Source organism: Callospermophilus lateralis, chromosome 12, assembly GCF_048772815.1.
Source record: "Callospermophilus lateralis isolate mCalLat2 chromosome 12, mCalLat2.hap1, whole genome shotgun sequence".
NCBI classification, from domain to species: domain Eukaryota; kingdom Metazoa; phylum Chordata; class Mammalia; order Rodentia; family Sciuridae; genus Callospermophilus; species Callospermophilus lateralis.
The window spans coordinates 26963990-26990504 of record NC_135316.1 but is presented as its reverse complement, the minus strand read 5'-3'; the positions used below and the strand labels follow the sequence as shown (position 1 = coordinate 26990504).

The following is a 26515-nucleotide window of genomic DNA, read 5'->3' as shown; positions in this document are numbered from 1 at the left end:
TGGTATGTTAATAAGCCCATGTAGAAAGATTATTGGGACCATAGGAATTGAAAGACAGTATAGCAGAGGGGCTGGACTGTCTGGATTCCTTTTGGTTCCAACAGTGACTAGCTGTGTGACATTTGGGAAATAAATTAATCTCTGTATTATCTTGTTCTTCATCTCTAAAATTGGGTAGTAATAATAATAACTATCTCTGGTTAATGTGAAGATTAAATGATTTAATTTACATTGAAAGGAAAGTGTTGCTGGTGGCACACCCAGTAACTTGGGAGACTGAGACAGGAGAATTGCAAGTTTTGAGGCCAGCCTCAGCAACTTAGTGGAATCCTGTCTCAAAAAAAGAAAAAAAAGGCTGGCTATGTAACTCAGTGGTAAAGCGAGCACCCTTGAGTTCAATCCCTAGTATTAGGGGAAAAAAAAGAAGTGTTTAGCATCTGGCACATAGAAAGTGCTGTATAAATGTTAGCTGTTATTTTATATTTTAATGTATCAAATGACCTTGCATCAAAGCGTATAAGTCAAGATGACCTTATAGTAACATTCAGTAGGTCAATATTTGTTAATCAAATTTCTTCTGGAGCAATGCTGACTGATAGAGTAGAATTTTCTGTGCTGATACAAATATTCTGTGTTCATTTTCTTCAGTATGGTAGCCACTAGCTACTTGTACATGTGGCTGTTAAGTGCTTGAAATGTTGTGTAATAGAACCATAAGTAGTAATAATGACTATGTATTGGATAGCACATGTCTAGAATATGGCTCTATGTCTCCTGGCATTTTTCTTCTGATTTATAAATACTGATTCACATTTGAAATATTCTAGCTTATCATTTCTTCTGGTTATTGCTATTCCCACTGTCAAAATACAGTACTGGGCTGGGGTTATGGCTCAGTGGTAGAGTGCTCGCCTAGCACATGCGAGGCCCTGGGTTTGATCCTCAGCGCCACATAAAAATAAATAAATAAAATAAAGATATTATGTCCAACTAAAAAATAAATATTAAAAAAAGTACAGTACTAATTCTAGGCATTCAACACATCTTTAAAAGGTTCTGCTTTTTAGCACTTCTGTTTTTTTTTCTTGCTGTAGCATCTTCAAAACAATACTTTTGATAACATTGATGGCATATAATGCTCAGAGGATAGGTATATTCTTTGCTTCATAATTATAAATCATTTTCATTTTTAGACTTATAAAATGAATTAGAATGATCAAAACATTTTTTCTTCACTTTTATATACACATCTGCCTTTGCATTTTTTTCATTTGTGAATTGTCTCAAGTAAATTTTTTTCAGACAGCATATATGTTGAAAGAATAGTGTCACATATTCTTTAGCAAAGCAGGCATGTCCAACTTTTCGTCACAGGGTATTGAGTAATGAAGTGATTTTTACCTAATGAGTAACTGGATAAGAACACCATATTTCCTTTTTGTCCTTATTACAGTGTTTATTCATTATAATTGGGTTTGAGAAAATTCATGAAGAGCAGGATTCTTAACATTGTTACCATTGATTGGCATTTTGGGCTGGATAATTCCTTGTTGTCAAGAAGGATGTTTAGCACCATCCCTTCCCTCGATCCACTGGTTGCCAGTAACACTCCCCTGTTGTAGCAACCAAAAATGTTTCCAGATACTGCCAGATGTCCCTGAGAGGGGAGGGAAAACTGCCCTTAATTATCAACCTCTGATGTAAGTATAATCATCTGAGATTATACTTATATGATCACTTTTACCATCATCCATAGAGTGTAAAACAGCTCTGCCTGCAAGAAATTTTTTTGTACAATGATAGTAATGTTCCAGTGTGATAACTACTAGCCATGCCTGCTGTTAGGCATTGAAATGTGGCTAATAAAATGTGGAACTAAAATTTTAATTTGTCTTAGATTTACATGGTATCATGTGATTAGTGGCTACTATATTGGAAGCATGGAGAGTGCTGCTAGATGTTATTCTGTATTCAGATTTCTTCTAATTTTCCTCTTAATTGAAATGTCTTCCACTGTCTTTTTTTTTGTCATTATGGTGGAAAATGAAAAATTCCTGTTTCTCTATTGAAACCTTCATTATTTATTTTTATTTTTTGTCATTGGGGATTGAACCCAGGAGTGCTTTATCACTGAATCACGTACCCAGTTCTTTTTTATTTTGAGACACAGGGTTTTGCTGAATTGTTGAGGGTCTCACTTAGTTGCTGAGGCAGGCCTCAAACTTGTGATCCTCCTGTTTCAGCCACCTTAGTCACTGAGATTATAGTTGTTCCCCGCCCCATTGAAATAATTAATCTTTAGACTACATAGATAGTGTCTAGATTTCATACCTTCGTGAATTCACACCTTCTTAAACTTAGAAATTATAGCAAAAATTTTAAGAGTAATGTGATAGTTTATTTATTTATTGCCTCCCTCTTCTAAGTTATTTAATCCTTCTGTTGTTAGTCTTTTCTTAGCATAGTTGGGAATAATTGATGAGTTCTGATGAAATTATCCCTAAGATGATGAAATAGCATAGTGTTTCAACATGTAAAAAAGTGAGATCACTGTGATTCTGTTGTGTATTATATATTTTAAAATAGAGTCCATTGGGGGGCTGGGGTTGTAAGTCACATGTAAGGCACTGGGTCCAAGGCTTAGCACCACAAAAAAACAAAAAAAAAAAAAGAAAAGAAAAAAAAGAACAAATAAAGGCATGATGTCCATCTACAACTATAAAAAAAAAAAGAATTAAAAAAGAGTCCATTGGGCCTACAAAGTAATTTCAAGATAGTATGAGTTTTATTCTATTTTTTTAGAAAAATTTCCATATTTGTAAGAAAAATTAAAAATAATGAAATAGCAAGTATTTAAAATAGAATAAAAACAAAAAACTCAGCAACTCGAAAAATTTTAAAAATTGAGTCTAGTACCCTGAAGATAAGTGGACAATTTAAAAGAATGCCTTTGTTGTCTCAACAGTAGTATGATGTTTGCTATAGTTTTTCTTTCTCTTAAAAAAGAGATTGGATCTCACTATGCTGCTCAGGCTGGCCCTGAATTTGTGGGTGCAAGGTGCATATATATCACTGTACTCTGCCCACATTTTTATTTTGTTTTTGTTTGGTGCTGGGGTTTGAACCCAAAGCTCCTCTACCACTGAGCTTCACCTCCAACCCCTGCTATTGGTTTTGTGTAAATTCTTTTGTATGAAGTTAAGGAAATTTCTAGGTCACCAAAAATTTTAATTAAAGATCTTCATTTACTTAATATGTTTCTCCTTTTCTGATAATGTGATCTGCCTCCTTTAACATGTTAATTTGAAAGATTTTGGTTGATTTTCTAGTGTTAACCTAGTTTTGCATTTCCTGAATAACTACTTTAAAAACTTTTGTTTAATTGTATTTTATTTATTTTATTGATTGTGGTTTGGGAAATATTTTTTATTATTGTTATAATTGTTGTGGTTATTATTATTATTTTGTAGTATTAGAGATTGAACCTAGGGGCACTTTACCACTGAGTTGCATCTCCAGCTCCTTTTTTTTTTTTTTAATATTTATTTTTCAGTTTTAGGTGGACACAATGTCTTTATTTTACATTTATGTGCTGAGGATCAAACCCAGGGCCTTGCACGTTCTAGGCGAGCACTCTACCACTGAGCCACAACCCTAGCCCCTCTTTTTTTAAAAAATGTTTTTTAGTTGTAGCTGGACACAGTACCTTTATTTTATTTATTTTTATGTGGTGCTGAAGATCAAACCTAGGGCCTCACACATGCTAGGTGAATACTCTATCATTGAGCCACAACCCCAGCCCTCTTTTTGTTTTTTATTTTTTAAATGTTTTGAGACAGGGTCTCTGGCATGGTGGTGCATACCTGTAAGCCCAGTGACTCACGCAGCTGAGGCAGGAGGACCACAGGTTCAAAGCCAGTCCCTGTCTCAAAATTAAAAAATAAAAATTAAATAAAATTTAAAAATAGTTAAAAGAAAAAGATCTGGGGATGTAGCTCGGTGGTAAATCACCCTGGGTTAAATTCCCAACATCACCAAAAATCCCAAACAAACAAACAAAAAAAAACCCAATTATTGAGCTAAATGGTTTTATTGAATTTCTGAGGCTGGCCTCAACTTCCTGGGTTACTGGGATTATAGGTTTGTGGAAGCACACCTAGTATATTAATATTATTTTAAGATGACTTTGTCCTCTGCTATCCTCACCTGGTCTTTATGTTGGCATATTTATGATAATATATTTATATTCTTTTTTTTTTGTAGTATCTTGAAGTAGTATGTATGTTTGGATTTATTTGTTCCTCATTGTTTAGTAAAATTATCTGGGTCAGTGTGTTTATTTAACAAAAAACTATTTTAAACTACTAATACAATTTACTTAGTGCTTCAGAAATGTTCAGATTTTCTATTTTATCTTAAGTTTTTTTAAGTTATATTTTTCTAGGGATTTATCTGTATCACTTAAATTTTTATTTATTACTTTAAATGATTGCAGTCATCTTAGAAACCTTATTTTCTGGAGCATTTTTTGTTGAATTCTTTTAATTTTTGTTTATTTGTATTCTTCCTCCCCTACCTCCCTTTCCTGACTAATCTTGCAAAGGTTTATCAGTACTTCCTTAATTCTATTTTTGCTGGTTGGGGGTAGATTCTGCTGTTTTTCCGAGTTATTAGGTTAGATGCTTAACTCGTGTCTTTTTCTCATGTAGGCTTTTCAGCCTATACATTTTCCTCATTTTTGTATAGAACAGATTTTTGGTATGAAATATTTTTCGTCAGTTGTAAATACTTTCTTAGTGATCCTGGGGATTAAACTAGTTAAATATTTGTTTTCTAATTTCTGTTATGATTTTTAAAATTTTATTCTTGATTCATTTCTAGTTTTTGTTGTTAAATCAATCTGTCTCTTAATTGGTTATAGTCCAAGATTGTTATATATAAAATACTTACTTAAAAAATGTTTGGGGGGGCTAGGGTTGTGGCTCAGTGGTGGAGCGCTTGCCTAGCACAGGTAAGGCACTGGGTTTGATACTCAGCACCACATACATACATACTTATAAAGTTTTTATGTCCGTCTACAACTAAAAAAAAAAATTGTTTGGATATGGCTTGTGGCCTAGTATATTGTTATGTTTTGTTCAGTGTGTTTGAAAAGAATGTGTTGATATCCAGTTACAGGAGCAGTATGTATATTTATTCCCATAAAATCAAGCTTGTTAAATCTTTTTTTTTTCCTTCATAAGCTAACACCTACCCATGTTAATTTTCCACTTTAGTGGATTGATTGGTGAGTCTGCCATTTCTTATTTTTTTTAAAATTTGAGGCTATATATTATTTATACCGTTTTAGTTGACTTGCTTATAATTGTGAATTGACTCATTTTGGTGACATTTTGCCTTATATTCTGAATTTTTTCTGATAAGTCAGTTTAATTGACTTTTTGCTTAGAATGCTTATCTTTTTCTAGCCATTTACTTTCAGCCTTGCCATGCCCTTGAATTTTGTATGCGTTTCATATAAAGAACATAAATTTGGATTTTCTTTTTTATACAGGCTGATAATCTTTTTTTTTAAAGAGTATTAGTTTACTACATTCATTTGTGATTTTGATAAATCACTGTTTTGTTATCTTATTTTGTGTTTGATTTATTTCCCCTTCCTTATGGGATTTGGAATTTGATAATCCTTTGTTTAATCATTCCATGAACAGTGTTACTAATTTTTAATTTTATTCTTTTGCTGGTTACAGTAGACATTTTAACATGCTGTTAAGTTTGAGCACTGTTTGAGTCTAGGGCTGGCTGTGTAGCTCAGTAATAGAGCACTCAGGTTTGACCCTCAGCACTGCCCCCACCTCCCAAAAAAAGATTATACAGATGAACTTTATATATATTTTAATGTGTGTGTGCTGTGACTGGAACTTAAGGTCTTGTACATGCTAGGTGAGTGCTATACCACTGAGCTATATCTCAGTCCTAATCTTATATTTTTTCTCAGCCAGAAAGGTGCTGTGGTTATTGACTATTTGTGTATCTTCTTTATTTAGGTCCTTTGCTTATCTTTTAATCAGGTTATTTGGCTTTTGTTATTCTGTAGTCCTTTATAGATTTCAGGTATTAATCTCTTATCAGATATGATTTTTAAACATTTTCTCATTACTTGGATTTTTTTATTATTTTGAGAGTGTCTTTGATATATAGTAGTTTTTTTTTTTTATGAAGTCTGCTTCTTACAGTTGTAGTTTGTCTTTTTAAACATACTAAAAATTTTTTAAACACCTTAATCTAAAGTTTTATCTTTTTAAAATTCCAATTTAAAAATACAATCAGGGGCTGGGGATGTGGCTCAAGCGGTAGCGCGCTCGCCTGGCATGCGTGTGGCCCAGGTTTGATCCTCAGCACCACATACAGACAAAGATGTTGTGTCCGCCAAATACTAAAAAATAAATATTAAAATTCTCTCTTCCTTTCTCTCTTTCTTTAAAAAAAAAATTCTCTCTCTCAAAAAAAAAACCAACTCAGCACTAAAACCTGTTTGTGTTAGCTGTTTGACAATCGGCTAGCTATATTAAAAAAAAAATAAAAATACAATCAGTATTTGTTTAGATTGAGTCAACATATGTAACAATTTCTTCTTCTTCAGTACTGGGGATTGAACCCAGGTGCATTTTACCACATTCCAGTCCTTTTTATTTTTTTATTTTAAGACAGGGTCTCACTAAGTTGCTTAGGGCCTCTGTAAGTTGTTAAGGCCGGTTTTAAACTTGTAATCCTCCTGCTTCAGCCTCCTGGTTGCTTGGATTATAGACATGGAACACCGTGCTTGGCAACAATTTCTTTATTCCATAGTCCTTTGCATTCAAGACTTTGTATCTGGGATAACTTTAGAATTTCTTGAAGAAGAGTGCTTGGGCGGTATGCTCACGTGATATTTATTTGCATGATCATGCCTTTAATACACTAATCTTAGGGGGGAAAATTGCTTCTTTGGATATACCTTTCTTTTTTTTTTTTGGTGGTGGTACTGGGGATTGAACCCATGGTCTTGTATATCTACATCTACCCCCCCAGACACAAATTTCTTTTTTTTTTTTTTTTTTTTGTACTGAGGATTGAACTCAGGGGCATTCAACCACTGAGGCACATACCCAGCTCTTTGTTATATTTTATTTTAGAGATAGGGTCTTACTGAGTTGCTAAGTGCCTCACTAAGTTGCTGAGTCTGACTTTGAACTCTTGCTCTTCCTGCCTCAGCCTCCCAAGCCGCTGGGATTACAGGCATGCGCCAGCGTGCCCAGCTAGATACATATTTCTAAGTTAATAGTTATTTTCCCTTAATTCCGTAAGCACGTTATTCTTTTCTCTCTTCAGACTTCTTGTTGCTTTAAGAAATCAGTTTCAGTCTTACTACTTTGAAGGTAATATAGTTCTTTGGCTGCTAAGGTTTTTCTCTTTCAATATGAAATTAGTAATATGGCCTTATTTGGCTTGGAACTCATTGATCTTTCTGAAATTAGTTTTAGTGTTTCGCATCAATTTTGGAATACTTCCTGCCATTTAACACTAACTTCTCATTTCCTCCTTTCTCCTATCCCCTGATAACCACCATTTTACTTTCTTTCTTTTATGAATATGACTTACTTTAGCATAAATGGGGTCATTCATTATTTGTTCTTCAGTATCTGGCTTATTTAATTCAGCATGTTTTCAAGGTACATGTTATAGCTTCTGTCACAATTTTCATTCTTTTTAAAGGCTGAATAACATTCCATTATAAAAGTACACCACTTTTTGTTTATCCATTCATTTATCAGTGGTCATATTTGGTTGCTTCTACCTTTTCATAGTGAATAATGCTGCTGTGAACATTCTGAATAATTCTATCACAGTTTTGCTTTATGTGTCACAAAGGAGAATTCCTGAGTTATATGGTAATTTTATGTTGAATTTTTTGAAGAATTGCCAAACTGTCTTCCACAGTGGCTGCTACAATATTTTATCTTCCCATAATTATTACACAGGGTTCCAGTTTTTCCATATCTCACCAAAATTTATTGTTTTTAAAATTAATATATACATAATTTAATATTAAATTAACACATAATTATTGTACATATTTCCATAAAGCATATTATTTAATTCATGTATAGAATGTATAATGTCATATTTTCTGTTTAATAGTGACCATCCTCATAGAGGTGAACTGGTATCTTATTTTGATTTGCATTTTTCTGATGAAAATATGATATGATTAATAATATGATATGAAATTAATAACTACATCTCTAATCACCAGATTAGTGATGTGGTTATTAACTATTTGTGTATCTTATTCAGGTCCTTTGCTTATCTTTTAATCAGGTTATTTGGTTTTTGTTATTCTGTAGTCCTTTATAGATTTCAGGTATTAATCTCTTATCAGATATATGATTTATAAACATTTTCTCTCATTTCTTGGATTTTTTATTCGATAGTGTCATATGATATGCATTAGTTTTTAATTTTGATGAAGTCTGATTCTAACAGTTTTAATCTGTTTTTTTAAACGTACTATATATTCTGTTTGACATTTCCAACATCTGTGAGTTTTATTGGCTTGATTTTTTAATTTGTTGCTCTGCAAATTCATAGTGGCTTACATTCTTGTGTGTTTTGTAAAATTTATGTATAGTAGTCCCCCCTCTTTTGTTATTCATGGGGGATATGTTCCAAGACATACTGCAGATTGAACTGTATATGCTATATTTTTTCCTATACTGAATACACAGACTTAAGATGAAGTTTAATTTATAATTAGTCAAAGTAAGAGAATAACAACAATAGTAGTAAAATAGAGAAGTTATAATAATATATGTAATAAAAGTATGTAGTACTTATGAATTATTTTTTTCTTCAATTTTTACATAATATTTTCAGACTGAAGTTGACTGTTGGTAACTGAAACTATGGGAGAGTGAAACCATGGAATGTGGAACTGTGGATAAGCTGGGACACTACTGTATTAACTCTTGGAAGTGATTCTGGGGAAACTCTGAAACCTGGATTAACATGGGTTTTTCCAAGTGTCTAGGAATATGAGCAACACAGGACTACTTTAAATTTAACTGAGTTCAACTGTTTTGGAGTATATAGGTTTTATTATAATTGGGCAGGAGCTCTATTTTGGGGCTTACTTATTATTATTTGTTGTTTGATGTAATTTTCCCTTTTTCATCTGTCATTGGAAATCCAGACTGGCAAATCCCCTTTCCCCTCCTTCTATCTTCCTTTCTCACTTCTTCCTTCCTAATGGAATTTTGTTTGTTAAATAGTTTAACCTTGTGCTAAGGATCCCAGTTTTTTGTGGAGGGATGTTCCGTTAGATCCTCACCTTAGGTGGACCTTGGTTTTATCCTGTCTTATAGCCTAGGCAGTTGTCAAACAGGAAACTCAAGGTCAGTAGGGATTGGCACAAAATCTCTAGGTAAATGAGTATGTGCTGAATCTTTGTAAATCCTGCTTTTAAGCTTCTTATAATTCCTTAATTTCTAGAAAGCTCAGAAAAACATTTAATACTTTAAAAAGATTATGTATCATTTTTATTTGATTTTTCAGCAGAAAAGTTATTTAAGGTACCTAGTTAGCTGTGCTGTGGAGAATGAAATGTCCATTCATTTAAAGAAATGCAGTGTTTCAGATGAATAGAAAAGCACATAGAATCATATAAATCATTCTCATATGCCAACCTACCAGATTAGTAAATAATATATGTTCGTTTTGTTAAAAAAACATATATCCCAGATATACTTGAAAAGCCCTCTTTGAATTTCTTTAGATGCTATTCTCCAGCCTGTGCTTCTTCCACAAAGGTAACTATAGTTTTAAAGTTGCTTATCCTTTCTTTCTGTGTCTTTATCCCTTTCCAACAAAGATAAATCATGTACTACTTAAAAATTTCAATGTACAGCACCCCTTATGTTCAAAACACTAGAAAAATTAGGGATAACAAGAACATATCTCAACATCATAAAGGCTATCTATGCTAAGCCCCAGGCCATCTTCATTCTAAATGGAGAAAAATTGAAGGCATTTCCTCTAAAAACTGGAACAAGACAGGGGTGCCCTCTTTCACCAGTTCTATTTAACATAGTCATTGAAACACTGGCCAGAGCAGTTAGACAGATGAAAGAAACCAAAGGGATACACATAGGAAAAGAATAACTCAAATTGGCACTGTTTGCTGATGGTATGATTCTATACCTAGAAGATCCTAAAAGTGGCACCAGAAAATTTCTAGAACTAATAAATAAATTCAGCAAAGTAGCAGGATATAAAATCAACACCCATAAATTAAATGCATTTCTGTATATCAGTGACAAATCCTCTGAAGAGGAAATGAGGAAACTATCTCATTTACAGTGGCCTCAAAAAAAAAAAAAACCTTGGGAATCTGCCGCAGTCTGGCTGGGCACAATTCACGAGCCACTTGTCAAGCAGAAACGAACTTTATTTTTAGAACACACACACACATGCAGCACCACAGGAGCTCTTCAGGAATTCCCTTAGAGCCCAACTGCCACCACAGGCTTCCTGCAAGCCTCTCAACCCCCCCACTCTTCGTGTTCTTGAGCCGATTGGCTGGGTCGCGTGGGTGGAGCCAAAAGAGTCCCCCAATGAGCAGCTCCGTGGTCTGAAAGGGCAGGGAAACAGCCCAATGAGCATCACTGCAGAGGAGCCAATCAGCTGGCAGCTGGAAGTTTTCTGGGGCCGCTGTGAGCCAGTCAGCTGGAAGTTTGCTGGGGCCCCTTCAGCTGTGGCTCTCAACAGGAATCAACTTAACAAAAGAGGTGAAAGATCTATATAATGAAAATTATAGAATCCTAAAGAAAGAAGTCAAAGAAGACTTTAGAAGGTGGAAAGATCTACCTTGCCCTTGGATAGGCAAAATTAATATTATCAAAATGACTATACTTCCAAAGCACTATAAAGATTTAATGCAATTCCGATCAAAATCCCAATACGTTCTTTATAGAAATAGAAAAAGCAATCATAAAATTGATTTTTCATTATTATTCATCTGGAAAAATAAGAGACCCAGAATAACTAAAGCAATCCTTAGCAGGAAGAGTAAAGTAGGTGGCATCACTATACCAGACCTTAAACTATACTGCAGAGCAGTAGTAACAAAAACAGCATGGTATTGGCACCAAAACAGACTGGTAGACCGTGGTATAGAATAGAGGACACAGGGCTGGGGAGGTGGCTCAAGCGGTAGCATGCTTGCCTGGCATGCGTGCGGCCCGGGTTTGATCCTCAGCACCACATACAAACAAAGATGTTGTGTCTGCCGAAAACTAAAAAATAAATATTAAAATTCTCATTCTCTCTCTCTCTCTCTTTAAAAAAATGCTAAAAAAAAAAAAGCATAGAGAACACAGAGACTAACCCACAAAATTACAATTATTTTATATTAGACAAAGGTGCCAAAAACATGTATTGGAGAAAAGATAGCCTCTTCAACAAATGATGCTGGGAAAACTGGAACTCCATATGCAGCAAAATGAAATTAAATCCCCATTTCTCACCATACACAAAACTCAACTCAAAAATAGATCAAGGACTTAGGAATAAAACCAAAGACCCTGTGTCTAATAGAAGAAAAAGTAGGCCCTAATCTCCATCATGTGGGATTAGGCCCCAACTTCCTTAATAAGATTCCTTTGGCACAAGAATAAAAATCAAGAATCAATAAATGGGATGGACTCTAACTAAAAAGTTTCTTCTCAGCAAAAGAAACAATCTGTGAGGTGAATAGAAGCCTACATCTTGGGAGCAAATCTTTACCCCTCACACATCAGAGCACTAATCTCTAGGGTATATAAAGAACTCAATAAGTTAAACACCAAAACAACAAGTAACCCAATCAATAAATAGGTCAAGGACCTGAACAGACACTTCTCATAAGAGGATATATAATCAGTCAACAAATACATGGAAAAATGTTCATTATCTCTAGCAGTTAGAGAAATGCAAATCAAAACCACTCTTAAGATTTCTTCTCACTCCAGTCAGAATGGCAGTTATTATGAAGACAACAATACTTGTTGGCGAGGATGTGGGGAAAAAGGCATATTCTTACACTGCTGGTGGGACTGCAAATTGGTGCAACCAATATGGAAAGCAGTATGGAGATTTCTTGGAAAATTGGGAATGGAACCACCATTTTACCCAGCTATCCCTCTTCTCGGTCTATACCCAAAGGACTTAAATATGGCATACTACAGGTTCACAGCCACCCATCAATCTTTATAGCAGCACAATTCACAATAGCTAAACTGTGGAACCAATCTAGATCCCCTTCAGTAGATGAATGGATAAAATAAAATATGGCATACATACACAACAGAATATTACTCAGCAATAAAAGAGAATAAAATCATGGCATTTGCAGGTAAATGGATGGAGTTAGAGAAGATAATGCTAAGTGAAGTTAGCCAATCCCAAAAAGCCAAATGCCGAATGTTTTCTCTGATACAAGGAGGCTGATTCATAATGGGGTAGGGAGATGGATCATGGGAGGAATAGATGAACTCTAGATAGGGGAGAGGGATTGGAGGGCAAGAGAGGGGGCCATGTGGTTAGAAATGATGGTGGAATGTGATGGACATTATTATCCAAAATATGTGTATGAAGACACGAATTGGTGTGAATATACTTTGTATACAACCAGAGATATAAAAAATTATGCTTATATGTATAATATGAATTGTAATGCATTCCGCTGTCATAAGTAAAAAAAGTTAATTAAAAAATTTTAATGTAAATGATACATTATATATATAGTCATTTGCCTCTTTCATTCAGAATAATTTTCAGAGTTTACTCATAGTGATAACTCTAGCTCAGTTATAACTGCTTTATAAACCACTGCATGACTATACTGCGGTGTTGCCACAGTCTGGCTGGGCACAAAAATCACGAGCCACTCAAACAGGAACAAATTTTATTTTTGAAACTCCCACCAATGCCCTATAAGCTCCCGGGAAATATGCCAACCCACACAAGCAGCGTTCTCCCAGACACCAACAGGAAATCCCTCCTCCGGAATTCTCTCCTACCACACTTCCCCAACCAATGGGAACTCTCCAGGAGTTCCTTAGCAGGCCGAGGTGGACAGCAGGGGTCTAATATCCATATGAATGCAGATCTTAACATAATCATATCATCTCAATGGCTTGCTGGTGACACCTTTCAGCCAAAAATGCCATGCATCATACTACTTGGCTATGGCTCTTAGCACGGTGTATTTTCTATTGATGGGAATTTGAATTGTTTATTTTACTTCCTTGCTTTTATAGTGCTATAGGAACAACTTTGTGACTTTAATGTGTATGGGGAGAAGTTCTCTAGGGAATACATGCCTAGAAGTGGACTCGTACATACCTGTTGTTCAAGACCCATCAAATGATCCTAAATTTCAGTGAATGTTCTGTTTTGCCATCAACGGTGTATAATAGTCTGTGGTACATCAGAGTTCTCAAACACTTGATTTTGTACTTAATTTCTGTCTAACCATCAGTCAGAAACGATAGTACTTTTTTAAATTTGCATTTTCATGTTTACTAGTGAGGGTTGAATATATTATTATATTTATTAGCTTTTCTTTTTTTTGTACTGGGGATTGAGCCCAGAGGTTTTACCACTGAGTCGCATCCCAGCCCTTTTTATTATTTATTTTGAGGCATAGTCTTGCTAAGTTCTTAGGGCCTTGCTTAGTTGCTGAGGCTGGCCCCAAACTTGGGATTCTCCTGCCTCGGCTTCCCAGGTTGCTGGGATTGCAGACATGTGCCGCTGTGGCTGGCAAATTTATTAATTTTTAAAAGAATTTGTAGTTTTTATTGCTTAAGAAATCCTTCCCTATGCTTACATTATATTCTCCTGTTTTCTTTCTAATGTTTTGTTAAAAGTTTTGCTTTTCTGTTTTAGATCTTAAATTCATATAGTATTTTTTACTAGGTACAATTTGAGTAAAGATGATTTTATGTTTTGCTTTAAAAATATCCAGTTCTTTAGCACCATTTATTTAGTTATTTTAAAAAATTAATTTATTTGTTCTAATTTGTTATACATGACAGCAGAATGCATTTCAATTCATAGTACACAAATGGAGCACAATTTTTCATTTCTCTGGTTTGTACAAATGGAGAGTCACACCATTCATGAAGTATAAAAAAGGTCTGGGGATGTGGCTCAGTGGTTAATTGCCCCCCTGGGTTTAATCCCTGACAACCCTGCAATTAATATATATATATAAGAATAAAATTAAAAAGAATATTATTTTGGTTTTTTTACTAGATACCTGACAGCTACTAGTCTACCGAACTGCATATCCCCAGCAGTAATATTAAGAAAGTTCAGAGCATGGACTTTAACGTTACATAGACTAAGATCTGGTAAAATACTTATTAACTTCGTGATCTTGGATATGTAAGAATTTTTGAATCTCAGTTTCTCTATATATTTTTGAGGGGAGATAATTCCTACAGGGGTGTTGTTGGGATTAAATGTGATAACATATGTAAAGAATTTAGCACTCTGGTAAATAGATGGTAGCCATTGTTACTAAAATTATAATTATTGCTTCTCAAGGAAAAAAAGAGTATAATATTTGTGGGATTTGATGATTGGGATTTCTGACTTTTTTGAGGAAAGGCTTAAGCAGCCTGGGTGGGGAGGAAGCCAGAATAAGTAGAGGCAGAATTTATGGACTCCTAATTATTTGTGTAATTGTTGACTAATACCTCCCCCCCCCCCCCCCCCCCCCGCAATAGAATTCCAAAAAGGCAGGGACTTTTTTTCTTTCTTTTGTATCCCTTGATTTTGGAAAAGTGGTAGTCATATAATCAGTGCTCATATACTTTTTAGAATAGAAACCAAAGATTTTGTTTTTCTTTTTTCCTCCATCCCATACCCCCAGTACTTCAAAAAAAACAAATAATTAAACATGAGATTAATCCCTTTTTTCAGTAAATAATCTCCGGAGTTCCACTTTGAATGTTTTCAGCTCTGAGCCATTGGTTGTGTTCTCTAGGAGATTTTGTAAACTGAAGGCATTGGGCCACATCAATGTACGTTGCAGTTGGAGCCGTAGACATCAGTCAGTTGAGTTATGATTTATGCATTCTGGGTTTTGTGCTATTGTAACTCTTGAGAAGCACACCTAGTTTCCCCCACATCCCTGTCTTTAGTTTCCTGAGGACTCTGGGATTGGTCACCTGCGATTTCTTTTCCTACTGTTTCATTACCTATTGCTCCCAACTCTTCTGATTTGTTTCATCTCAATTCTGAAGTATGAGCCCTTTAAAAGCTTTTGCTGTTAGTGTCCACAGTAGAACATAAATGGACTACAAAACGGCTCCTTTGTTCTAATTTCTTTACTGAAATGTCACAATCTATGTAAAACACCCTAATGTCTGTATTGGGTCCTGGAGGAAGACTTAGGGGGAGATTTGCTTCCTTTCTACTTGCAGGTCTTAAGAAGGATGAGTTTTAGTGTACATTTGATCCTTTTTTAAAAAATTTTATTTATTTTAATAAGGTATATGATAACAGAATGCATTTTGATTCATTGTACACAATTATAGCACAACTTTTCATTTCTTTGGTTGTACAGGATGTAGCGTTGCACCATATGTGCAGTCATACATATACCTAGGGTAATAATCTCCATCTCATTCCACCATCTTTCCTGCCTCCATACACACTCCCCTGCTCCTTTGCCCAATCAGAGTTCCTCCATTTTTCCCATGCCTCCCACCCCCATTATGGATTAGCATCTACTTATCAGAGAGAACATTTTGCCTTTGGTTTTTTGAGATTGGCTAATTTCACTTAGTATGATATTTTCCGACTCCATCCATTTACCTGCAAATGCCATAATTTTATTCTCTTAATGCTGAGTAGTATTCCATTGTGTATATGTACCACAGTTTCTTTACCCATTCATCTACTGAAGGGCATCTAGATTGGTTCCAGTTTGGTTATTGTGAATTGTGCTGCTATGAACTTTAATGCGGCTGTGTGACCATAGTATGTTGATTCTCAAGTCCTTTGGGTGTAGACTGTGGAGTGGGATAGCTGGGTCAAATGGTGGTTCCATTCCAAGTTTTCTAAGGAATTACTATATTGCTTTCCATATTGGTTGCACCAGTTTGCAATTCCACCAGCAATGTATGAGTGTCCCTTTTCCCCCACATCTTTACCAACACTTATTGTTGTTTGTATTCTTGATAACTGCCATTCTTACTGGCATGAGATGAAATCTTAGTTTTGATTTGCATTTCTCTAATTACTAGAGGTGTTGAACATTCTTTCATATATTTGTTGATCGATTGTATATCTTCTTCTGAGAAGTGTCTGTTCAGTTCCTTAACCCATTTATTGATTGTGTTGTTTGTTTTTTTTTGGTATTAACTTTTTTGAGTTCTTTATATATCCTGGAGATTAGTGCTCTATCTGATATGCGTGTGGCAAAAATTTGCTACCAAAAACGTAGGCTCTCTCTTCTCTTCATTGATTGTTTTGTTGAGAAGCAGTTTTTTAGGTTGAATCCATCCCATTTATTAATTCTTGATTTTATTTCTTGCCATTTAGGAGTTTTGTTAAGGAAGTCAGGGCCTAATTTGACTTGATGGAGGTGTGGGCCTACTTTTTCCTTTATTAGGTGCAGGGTCTCTGGTGTGATTACATTTGATCCTTTTAAATATAATTTCTGTTCACAGTTAGGAACCTGCATTCTTACTTCCTGGATTTAATTTCTAGCTTAATTTCCTGCTAATAGTGTCACTTTATGTTCACCTTCTTTGCCTCTGTTTCCTCATCTGTAAAATGAGCATAATAATTACACAGTAGTACCCTCCCTTATTTGCAAGGGATGCATTCCAAGACCACCAGTAGATGCCTACTGAGGATAATACTAAATCGTCTGTGTACTATGTTCTTTCCTATACATACATATATCTATGATAAAATATAATTTATAAGTTAGGCCCAGTAAGAGATTGATGATGATGATGATGATGATGATGATAATAGTTATTATTATTATTATTATTTAGTAGAGCAATTATGACAATATACTACCTGAAAATTACCACCATCACTTCTCTTGTGTTTCAGGGCCATTATTGAGTAAAATAAGAGTTGCTTGAATATAAGCATTGGGATACTTTGACAATTGATCTGATACTCAGGATAGCTACAAAGTGACAGCCACTAAGTGACTAATGAGTGGGTAGTGAATGGTTGACAAATGGCTGTTTCATGTCCTTGGCCAGATGGAGTGTCATGGCACCAGATTTCATCATGCTTTTTGGAACTGAACACAATTAAAAACTTACGAATTCTTTATTTCAGAAATTTTCTATGACACATTTTAAAATCACAGTTCACTGTGGGTTAACTAAAACCCCAGGAAAGTGAAACTGAGGATAAGGAGGGATTACTATATCTTTTACAAAAGGTCATTGTAAGGATGAATACAATTACCTTCCTCCATTTTCCCTTCCTCTCTTCCTTCCTGTTCATCTGTGTATGTGTGTATGTGTGTGTGTGTGTGTGTATGTATATATATATATATATGTGTGTGTGTGTGTGTGTGTGTGTATCTATCTAACATATTGCCCTGCATTGCTAAATATTAATAAATGCTAGTTGTTATTATCATTAAGTGCCTCTCCCTTTTATATTTGGTAGGCCCTAGGAATTTAGAGGTGAATAAAATAAAGTCCTGGTCTCAGAAAACTAATAAAGAAAAGGAGCCGGGCTTGGTGGTGCATGCCTGTGATCCCAGTAACTCAGGAGGCTGAGGCAGGAGGATTGCAATTTTTTAATAGTATTTTTTTAGTTGTTGATGGACTTTTCTTTTTTATTTATTTATATATGGTGCCGAGAATCAAACCCAGTGCCTCGCACATGCTAGACAAGTTCTTTATCACTGAGCTACAACTCCAGCCCCAGGATTGCAAATTTAAGATTAGCCTCAGCAATTTAGGCCTTCAGCAACTTAAGGAGACCCTGTCTCAATAAAAAACTAAAAGGACTGGGGATGAAGACTCGCAGTTCATTATGCAAAGCTGGGTAACAGAGATATACACCCAATGTACCTCATGGAGGTGGGAGAAACATGCTCAGGCGGACTGGGGAAAGGTTAAGGAAGACTGATGAAAGAAAGAGAGACTGAAGCAGATTTTTGAAGGATAAGTTTAGGTTTCTGAAGGTTAAGAAGTTTGACAGGTGTGTTGTGCGGGTCAGTACCACCTGGGGAAATTTGAAGGAAAAATGTGTATTTTTGGTTTTGAGTTTCAATCTTTTGAATCTTTGAGAGTTGTATTTTTTTTTTTTTTTTAAGTTTTTTGGGACTTTGTATTTGGAAACCATAGCCAGGTTAATTTCAAGAAGGAATTTTTGTGTATTTATTGAGAAAGATCTTGCTATGTTATCCAGGCTGGCTTCAACTCCTGGGCTCAAGCAATCATTTGCTTTAACCAGCTGAGTAGCTGGGACTATAGGTGTGCACCACCACATCTTGCTTTCAAGAAGGAATTTGAAATTTTGGTGTTAGGAGTGTCATCTTGCCATTTAATATATTGATTTGATGATTTTATTGTTTGTGTGATAGTATTCAACTAGGTGGTTAATATAAACTTTTAGATTACACTTCATTATTTATAGAATCTACATTGCATTCTGTATTAACAATTTATTCACACCAGTTCTTAGTAGAGTAAATGTATATGACTATCAGGGTGTCTTTTTGATCATTTGCTTTAGAAACAATTTTTATTTGTAGAATAATAAGCATATTAATTTGCATAGAATAATGAGAATGATTCAGAAATTGCCTAGGTAATCCAGATTTGGCTTGTTCTACATAGCAGTAGAACATGGGTAGTAATGTTTACTAATATGTCATATATGCAGGGTAAAGTGAGCAAACAATGATGAGATACCTTGTAAAAATATAAACTCATCTTGTTGTACTAGGGAAAATGTTGGGAATAAAGAATTACAGATGGAAGGACAAAAATACTTACAGTATATAGTTAAGCTATTGATAATATTTTATTACTAAAGCCTTTTAAAAAATAGTAATAAAGAATTTTATTATAAATAAACAATTTCTTTAATGGAAATATTTTCATTTTTTCTGAAAACAACAAATAAAAAATATTTATAACAAGAAAAATTATTTATGGGGCTGAGGATGTGGCTCAAGCGGTAATGCACTCGCCTGACATGCGTGTGGCCCGGGTTCAATCCTCAGAACCACATACAAAGATGTTGTGTCCGCCAAATACTAAAAAAAAAAAAAAATAAATATTAAAATTCTCTCTCTCCCTCTCTCTCACTCTTTTTTTAAAAAAAAAAAAGAAAAAAAAAGAAAAATTATTTTTATTTTTATCTAGAGAACTGTAGAGGGTGCTAGAGCATTAAGAATAATCTGAATTGACTTTCTATAGGAATTCACTTAAGTCATTATTACAGTAATTCATTTTTCTTGGTTATACATTTTTAAAAAAAATATTTTATTTTTTAGTTATAGTTGGACACAATACCTTTATTTTATTTATTTATTTTTATGTGGTGTTAAGGATCGAACCCAGGGCCTCACACATGCTAGGCAAGTGCTCTACCACTGAGCATTAACCCCAGCCCCTATACATTTATTATATTTTATAAATATATATGTATATATATTTATTATATTACTTTGAAATTAGAGTGACTAATATTGCAACATTAATATTATTTTTAATGAATTTGGTTGAAAAATGTTTTTCATCTTTCAGATTCTTTGATATGGTTGAAATTATGACCCTGTCACGTAGTTAAGTTAGTAAGAATAAAAAGTTTTTTGGTTTTTTTTTTTTATCATTTACCTGAATCATTAGCTTCAGAAACAATTTTGGGTAGATGGTAGAAGAATAAACCTTTATTATTCCCAAACTGGGATTGGTAGGCTGTATAAGCAATCTTTTCCTCTTCTCTTCAGATATTTTAGGATCAAAAGATAACCAAACCATATAATGGGAGTATATATTTTAGGTAGATTGGTTTAGAAGAAAGATTGTTAAACCAAAGTGGAATTTTAAAATGTGAACAGACTTTAAAAGTTATTTTTGGTTAGATAGAAGTCTTGGCTTTTTTGACTGATAAATTTATTATTTAGAGAACAGTTCTATAAATTCCAAATTTTAACTGTTCCCTGGTTTAGTGGTGACTTTAGAAATTTAAGATAGAATTATTTGATCTTTTATCATAAATAATTGCTTTTAGAAATTGTTTTTTAGTAACTTGGATTTTCACCAGTTCTGAAGAATCTAGGCCTTATTTGAACTGGGTCAAGTTAGACTGAGTGGTATATTTTGGAATAAAAGTTGATAATAATTCACCAGTCTTTTAATGTTAGGCATCTAAGTTATAAAATGCAGGCAGCTTTGAAGAATTCTGATTCAAACCTTGCCAGGAATTTATTTTTCCCTGAAACTATATTTTAAATCTTTATCATGAAGTTTTATTTTATACTATAATTTCTTTAATAAGAGTCAAGAGAAAATTTGTTCCCTGTTGCTCCTTCAGCAGTGAAAACATTTTCTTTTGTGGGATTGCTGTTGTAAAAGCTTTCTCATTAAGTTACTCTTTTTGTTTTTAATTCTCAAGGCACCACCTTCCATGGTCAATAATGAACAACGCCAGCATGCAGAGCACATATTCTTATCATTTAGGAAATCAAAATCACCATTTGCAGTTTGCAAGCATATTTTGGGTAAGTATTCACTTTAAAATATTTTGACATAATCAAATATGGTTTTCCTGTCCTGAACATGTACTATTTTAAATTCCTTTTAACAATAAGCAGATTCTTGTAGCTAATAATTTTCTATTAAAAATTATCATACTGCAGTGGCTCTGAAGATATTTTGGGAAACCAGAAAGGAAACTTTATTTATACTTTGGATTTTTCCCTCTTAGATATGGTGTTCAATAATTTAAAACTGTTAATGGTGGGAGGAAAACTGTTTTTTCAGTTGTTCTTAAGTGTCATATCATTTGTTACAAGACATATACTATAATATATCTCTTCCCCAGTGTTAGTTTGAAAATTAAGATTGCTTTTGGAGAGTTCTGTTTTCTTCTAGTTGTTTTCCCATAGGTTTTTTTTAAAAAAAAATATTTAAGCCATTTAATTTGAACTCTACTTGCTTAGCAGTTATCAGATACTTTCGGATAGGTTATCACTGTATATCATAAAATAAAGCACTGTTTTTTTTACTTTTGTGAGATTTGTTTTATGAGTACCTTACATATACAGAAGTGATCTCTTCTAAAAAAAAAAATCACAAGAATTAAAATTTTCTTGTCCAAAGGTGGCATTTTCTAAGAGTTGTATATGACATTGCCATATGTTTCTTAGATGCTTTTCAATAAAAGTAAGGGAGATTTCACTGGTTATTGTTATTTTATAGCCTGATTATTTTTGACTGTTTTCTTAGTTGGAGCCATTTTTTTATATAACATGTTTAAGGCTCTGAAAGGCTGTTTGAGTCATCTATGAATATAAAATTCGTCAGTTGAGCATTAGGAGCTAAAGCATCTGACTTTTTATTCTTGTGCTTTTAATAGGGGTTATCTGTTACCAATGCTCTGGTTTCCAGATTGAAATAAGCCATAATTATGGTTACGTATTTAAAATGTTTCATATAAAAGAGTATATGAGACACATTAAGTTGTAATGGAAAGAGTACTGATATTGGAACTGTGAGATCTGGCTGCCTCTGTCACTTTTAGGAAGCCAGCCTTTCCAGGCCTCCTCTTCATTTGCATTGTGGGAATAATGATACCATTTGCCTTAAGGGATGTGGCTATCTTAAGTTGTTGTGAGATGCAGGTGTAATTACACTTAAGAACACTTTGTGAACAATTTGGTCAATGTCATATCCACATTATCTCATTTAAGATAGTTTTTTTAAGAATATGACTGGCTTATAAAATGCTATCTTTTCTGTTGGCAAGGAGTTTAACAGTAATGGTCAACCTGGCTCTTATATCATTCAGGAATTCTTACTGTTAAGAGCAACAGTTTTAACAACTCTTTCAATTCTAAATGAGGCCATTTTAATTAATTTACTTACAAGTCATTAGATTTTATACTTGGATGGATTTGTTTGTGTTACTAAGAAAATTTCTTTACCTGTGGAGAATATTTAATTTAATATTAAAGTAAAAGAAGTAAAATGTCAGCATAAAGAATTTAAGGGAGGCTTACCTCATCCTTACTGCTTTGAAATTGTTCATCATCAATAGATTTAGAAAACTATTGTATTAAACTGTTAACCTAAAATTAGTCTGGTTTTTATGGCTTATGCCTTACCTACATTGACTAGAATTCCATCAGTGTTCCATCTGACTTTCTGTTGTAATACAGTTGTCATTCTAGATTGGCTGGAAATAGTTGATCTAAGTTATAAATATTTTATTAGAGCATATTTGTTTATATCACTCTTTCCTTTCTAGAGTATATATATTTTATGAGCCATTATTGCTTTTTTATGATTTGAGTTTGTTTTGGATTATTATTGTTTTCTTGATAAAATTTTCTAAAGAGTAGTATTGCTAGTTCTGGCCATGCTTTTACTATTAGTATGGGTTTTGAGACATTAACTATTTAAAAGGTGGAGTGCATGTATGACAAGCATAATCATTAATGTACTGCATAGCCCTGTGTTACATTAATGTTTACATCTAAACTTCACAAAAAAAAAAATCCTTTTTAACTCCTTACTCAGTTGCCACCAGCACAGAAGGGCAAATTCCTCTAAGAAGACTTCTCATACAAGTGGCAGTCAATCACAATTCAGAATTTTCACATTCTTATTTAGGGATTATATGTCATTTTTATAGAATGTCTGGGAAATATATTCTGATAAAGGGGAGATTTTCTCTTTGATGTCTCCCTTTTCTGGTCTCTTAAAGCTCTTCCTTCCAACTTCCTTAACTTGAGTTTTATATGTTCTTATTTTTCCTCATTTCTTTCTCTTTTGTTTTCATTCTAGTTTTATTTTCTTTACTCTTTTCTGTGTGTATGTGTGTGGTCTATGTGTGTGTGTGCATGTTGCATGCTTGTGTATTTTGTCAGAAGAGTACTTGTAGCCTACTTCACCACAGAAATCTTTGGTGCTTTGGAATTAGTAAAATTTTTAGGGTCAGTTATTTCCTCAAAAAACCTGTCAGTTGTGTTCTTGTTAAAGAACCAAGGACTGTGAGGGATTGGCTTACCTTTTCTGGAGTTAACTTTGTAGCATTCTTTTGTCCTTTTTAGAGGGAGAAATGAGTTTGATTCACCTCTTACCTCAGAACTAGGCAAAACAAAGTGAAATAAACTAACAAAAAGTTCAGTGAGACTAATAAGCTTATACTTCTTTGTATTTGGAAAAATTCTTCAGTAAAGCTATTAACTTTGTCTTCTTTCATCTGAGACTTTATTATTGGTTGGTGGGCATAAATACCATTAAGTCAAAAAAGAAGACTTTTTGATCCTTATTTTTTCTGTGTTTTGGATAGAAATCTTTTAAGGCCAGAGAAGAGGTTGTAGTAGTTGAGCATCAATGGCTTATTTTTATTCTCTTAAAAACTTTTTTTGATAAGAATGTAGTGCTCTTCCTCTCATATTTACTTCATTTGAACTTTCGTCTGCATGGTTTGGTCTAGTTTTAGATGGCTGATAAGATAAAAATGAATTTTATGTTCATAATGATTATTAAAGAAAGTTATGTGGTGGCAGGCAAGGGAAGGCATTTCTGCTAAAGTGTTCTCAAATAACTTATCATCTTGGCAGTGTAGTAGTCAGTGACAGATCTTCTTTAAAATAATTAAAGAAGAAATTCTAGATGAGTTACATTCTTTATGAAAATCTTACAGTTTCATATATCTTTTTACCAAGGAGTAAAAATAAGCCTCATGGACATAGATGTTCTATCTCCTATCAGTAGGCTTCTAAAGTTCCTTTAGTTTCTCTTACATTTTTTTTAATAGTGTGTATAAATACAGCTTATGAAGGCTAATAATGTTTTTTATGAGAAGATAATATTTAGGAAACTTCTTACTTTAAATTGGAATTTGGCTTTCTTTTTTCCATTCTCAGTAACAGCTTCTTGTAGGAGTAGTAATTTAGAAATCTTCTTTTAATACCATGCACAGGTAGCTAAAAAAAGTTATGAAACTTTGTTGGATCTTGAAAACTTTGAAATGTCATTATTCTTTTATAATAGCAACCAAAAGGGCACAAAAAGACTAGGATATAAGTATAAATAGTTAAAAATAAGTATGTTTCAGTGCTCATGAGTATCAGAAGGTGCTTATTTGATCTTGTCTTCAGTGGCATATGCATTTAGGGATGGATTAGTATTGCTAGGAACATTTGCTAGGCTTATGACCTCAAATTTTCTCCCTTTAGTCTTCTGGCATCAGTTTCTTCAGCTATAAAATGTAGGAATTGTATTAGATGATCTGTGGAGATCTAATTCTAAAATTCTGAGTTCCATAGAGTTTACCTCCTTGTTAAAAAATCTATGTTAAATATTTCCTTGCCCTTAAAAATGCAAGGAAAACAAAGACAGGCAAACAATCATCATTTTCTTTTAGAACAGGGTCATAAGTGAGAGATTATTTGCATTACTTTATGAGACAGTACTATATTTCTCCTTAAATGTCCTAAATGTAGCTTGTTTCTGTTTTAAATCTTCTCTGAATAAAATCCTCATCCCCCTCCCCTTCTTGGAACTTTAAACATTTCTTTTTATAATAGATCACACCTTTTAAAAGTTACTACTTTGTTTTATTAACTATTATATTTTTAAATGTTTTAAAGTTTTGTGAATTCTAATTATCTCAATTAGAATTTATTTTAATGTAGCATGGAATAATAGAAGGTTTTTTAAAAGGTCCAAATTGGTTTTTCTTACTAGTTTTATTATGTTTAGACCTCCTATATAGTAGTACAATAGATAGGAATTTATGTAGGCCACACTTTTCCCCCTTATTTTTATAGCTAATTGTGTCAAGACTATTCACAAGATTTTTAAATGACCTGAGCTTTTGAACAAGAGAGAAAACAGTGTGCCTGGATTGTGTCTTCATGCTCTTCTGATAAGTTCTTGAAGGTGCCATTCTATACTCAAGAGTTAATTTCTCATGGCTTTTAAATGCTCATGACCAGTGATCTTGGCAAATAATCTGGAGTCTAATTATAGACTTTTCAAGAATTTCACATTATGGTTATTTTTCAGACCTTCAGAAAACTCTACCTTTTCTTGACTTCATTTTGACTGTTTCTCCCTTTTGATAATGCTGTTTGGAAACTGATTGTAGTAGTCATTGGTGAAGAGATGAAAAAATAGAAAATTAACATAAAATATTTATTAGATATGTTAATTTTCTATTTTTCCCCCCAATTCAGTTTTTAGTATAGAAAATATAACTCGCTAGTTAAGGCTGGGTCTTTCTAGTAGCTTGGGATTTTACTCAGTTTGATCAGTAGCGCAATCAGAAAATTCATGAGAACTTCTCACCTTGTGTAAATGTGGCTCATTTTGTTTTAATATTTTGAAAAAATAACATCAGCATGCTTGTGTTTATTTTTGAACTTGCTATTGGAGATGGGTCATCCTGCTAAAGGCTTAATTACTTAGAAACCAAAATAATTTAACAGCATGGCTCATCACAAATAGTAATGTTCAAGGACCCATTTAATAAGAGATTTTTCAGATACAAAGTTTTGTTTTTGCACAGGGTGAGAATCTCTTAGTATATTTTCTGATTGCTTTATATTTTTTATTTTTTTTTTTTTTAAAGCTGTGTTATTTTTTAGTTCTTCATGCTTTGGAAGTAACAGTTGAAGAGAGGTGAGGAAAGTTTGTGAAAATTGTGATCGGTGATTAGCTGCCACCTGCCTGAGGTGTCTTCTGAGAGGAACTAACCTCTTTGTGGTGCTAGAGCAAGGTCACTGGATTAAAAAATGAACAGGTAATCATCTTATTCCTTGTCTGAAAAGTTCTGATTTAAAATTAATAAATGCAAAATGCCCAAGGTAATGTGAACTACAGTTTAAAGAAAGTTTTCAATTTTTTTCCTCAGAAACTAGTAAAGTGGACTATGTCCTTTTTCAAGCTGCCACAGCCATAATGGAAGCAGTTGTCCGAGAGTGGATTCTCTTGGAAAAAGGTAGCATCGAGTCACTGCGAACATTCCTTTTAACCTATGTCTTACAAAGACCTAAGTAAGTACCTGGAGGAAGCACTGCTAAAATACTTTTGTTAAACTTATGTATCTGTCTTTTTAGAGTGAGCTTTTTTTTTTTTTTCTTTAATGATCGGTGTATGTGATTAAACTCTATATGGGACTCACAGTTTAAAAACTAATTTTAAAAACTAAATAAATTAGAAAGATCAGAAGAGGAGAGAAAAGGGAATGGGGAGAG

General features: G+C 33.7%; 1 protein-coding gene across 2 annotated transcripts in view; it reads left to right on the top strand.

The window, feature by feature from the left end:
* Xpo4 (exportin 4) overlaps positions 1 to 26515 on the top strand; it is a 123164-nt gene that overhangs the window by 14003 nt on the left and 82646 nt on the right. Inside the window, exons 1-3 of one of the 2 annotated variants that reach the window (XM_076872093.1) lie at positions 20717 to 20806; positions 25907 to 26061; positions 26173 to 26314. In XM_076872093.1, coding sequence (XP_076728208.1) covers positions 26220 to 26314 — 95 coding nt within the window. In that variant the 5' untranslated portion in view covers positions 20717 to 20806; positions 25907 to 26061; positions 26173 to 26219. Of the gene's footprint in view, positions 1 to 20700; positions 20807 to 25906; positions 26062 to 26172; positions 26315 to 26515 lie in introns of those variants that run through there. The other variant, XM_076872092.1, reaches the window with a different exon arrangement.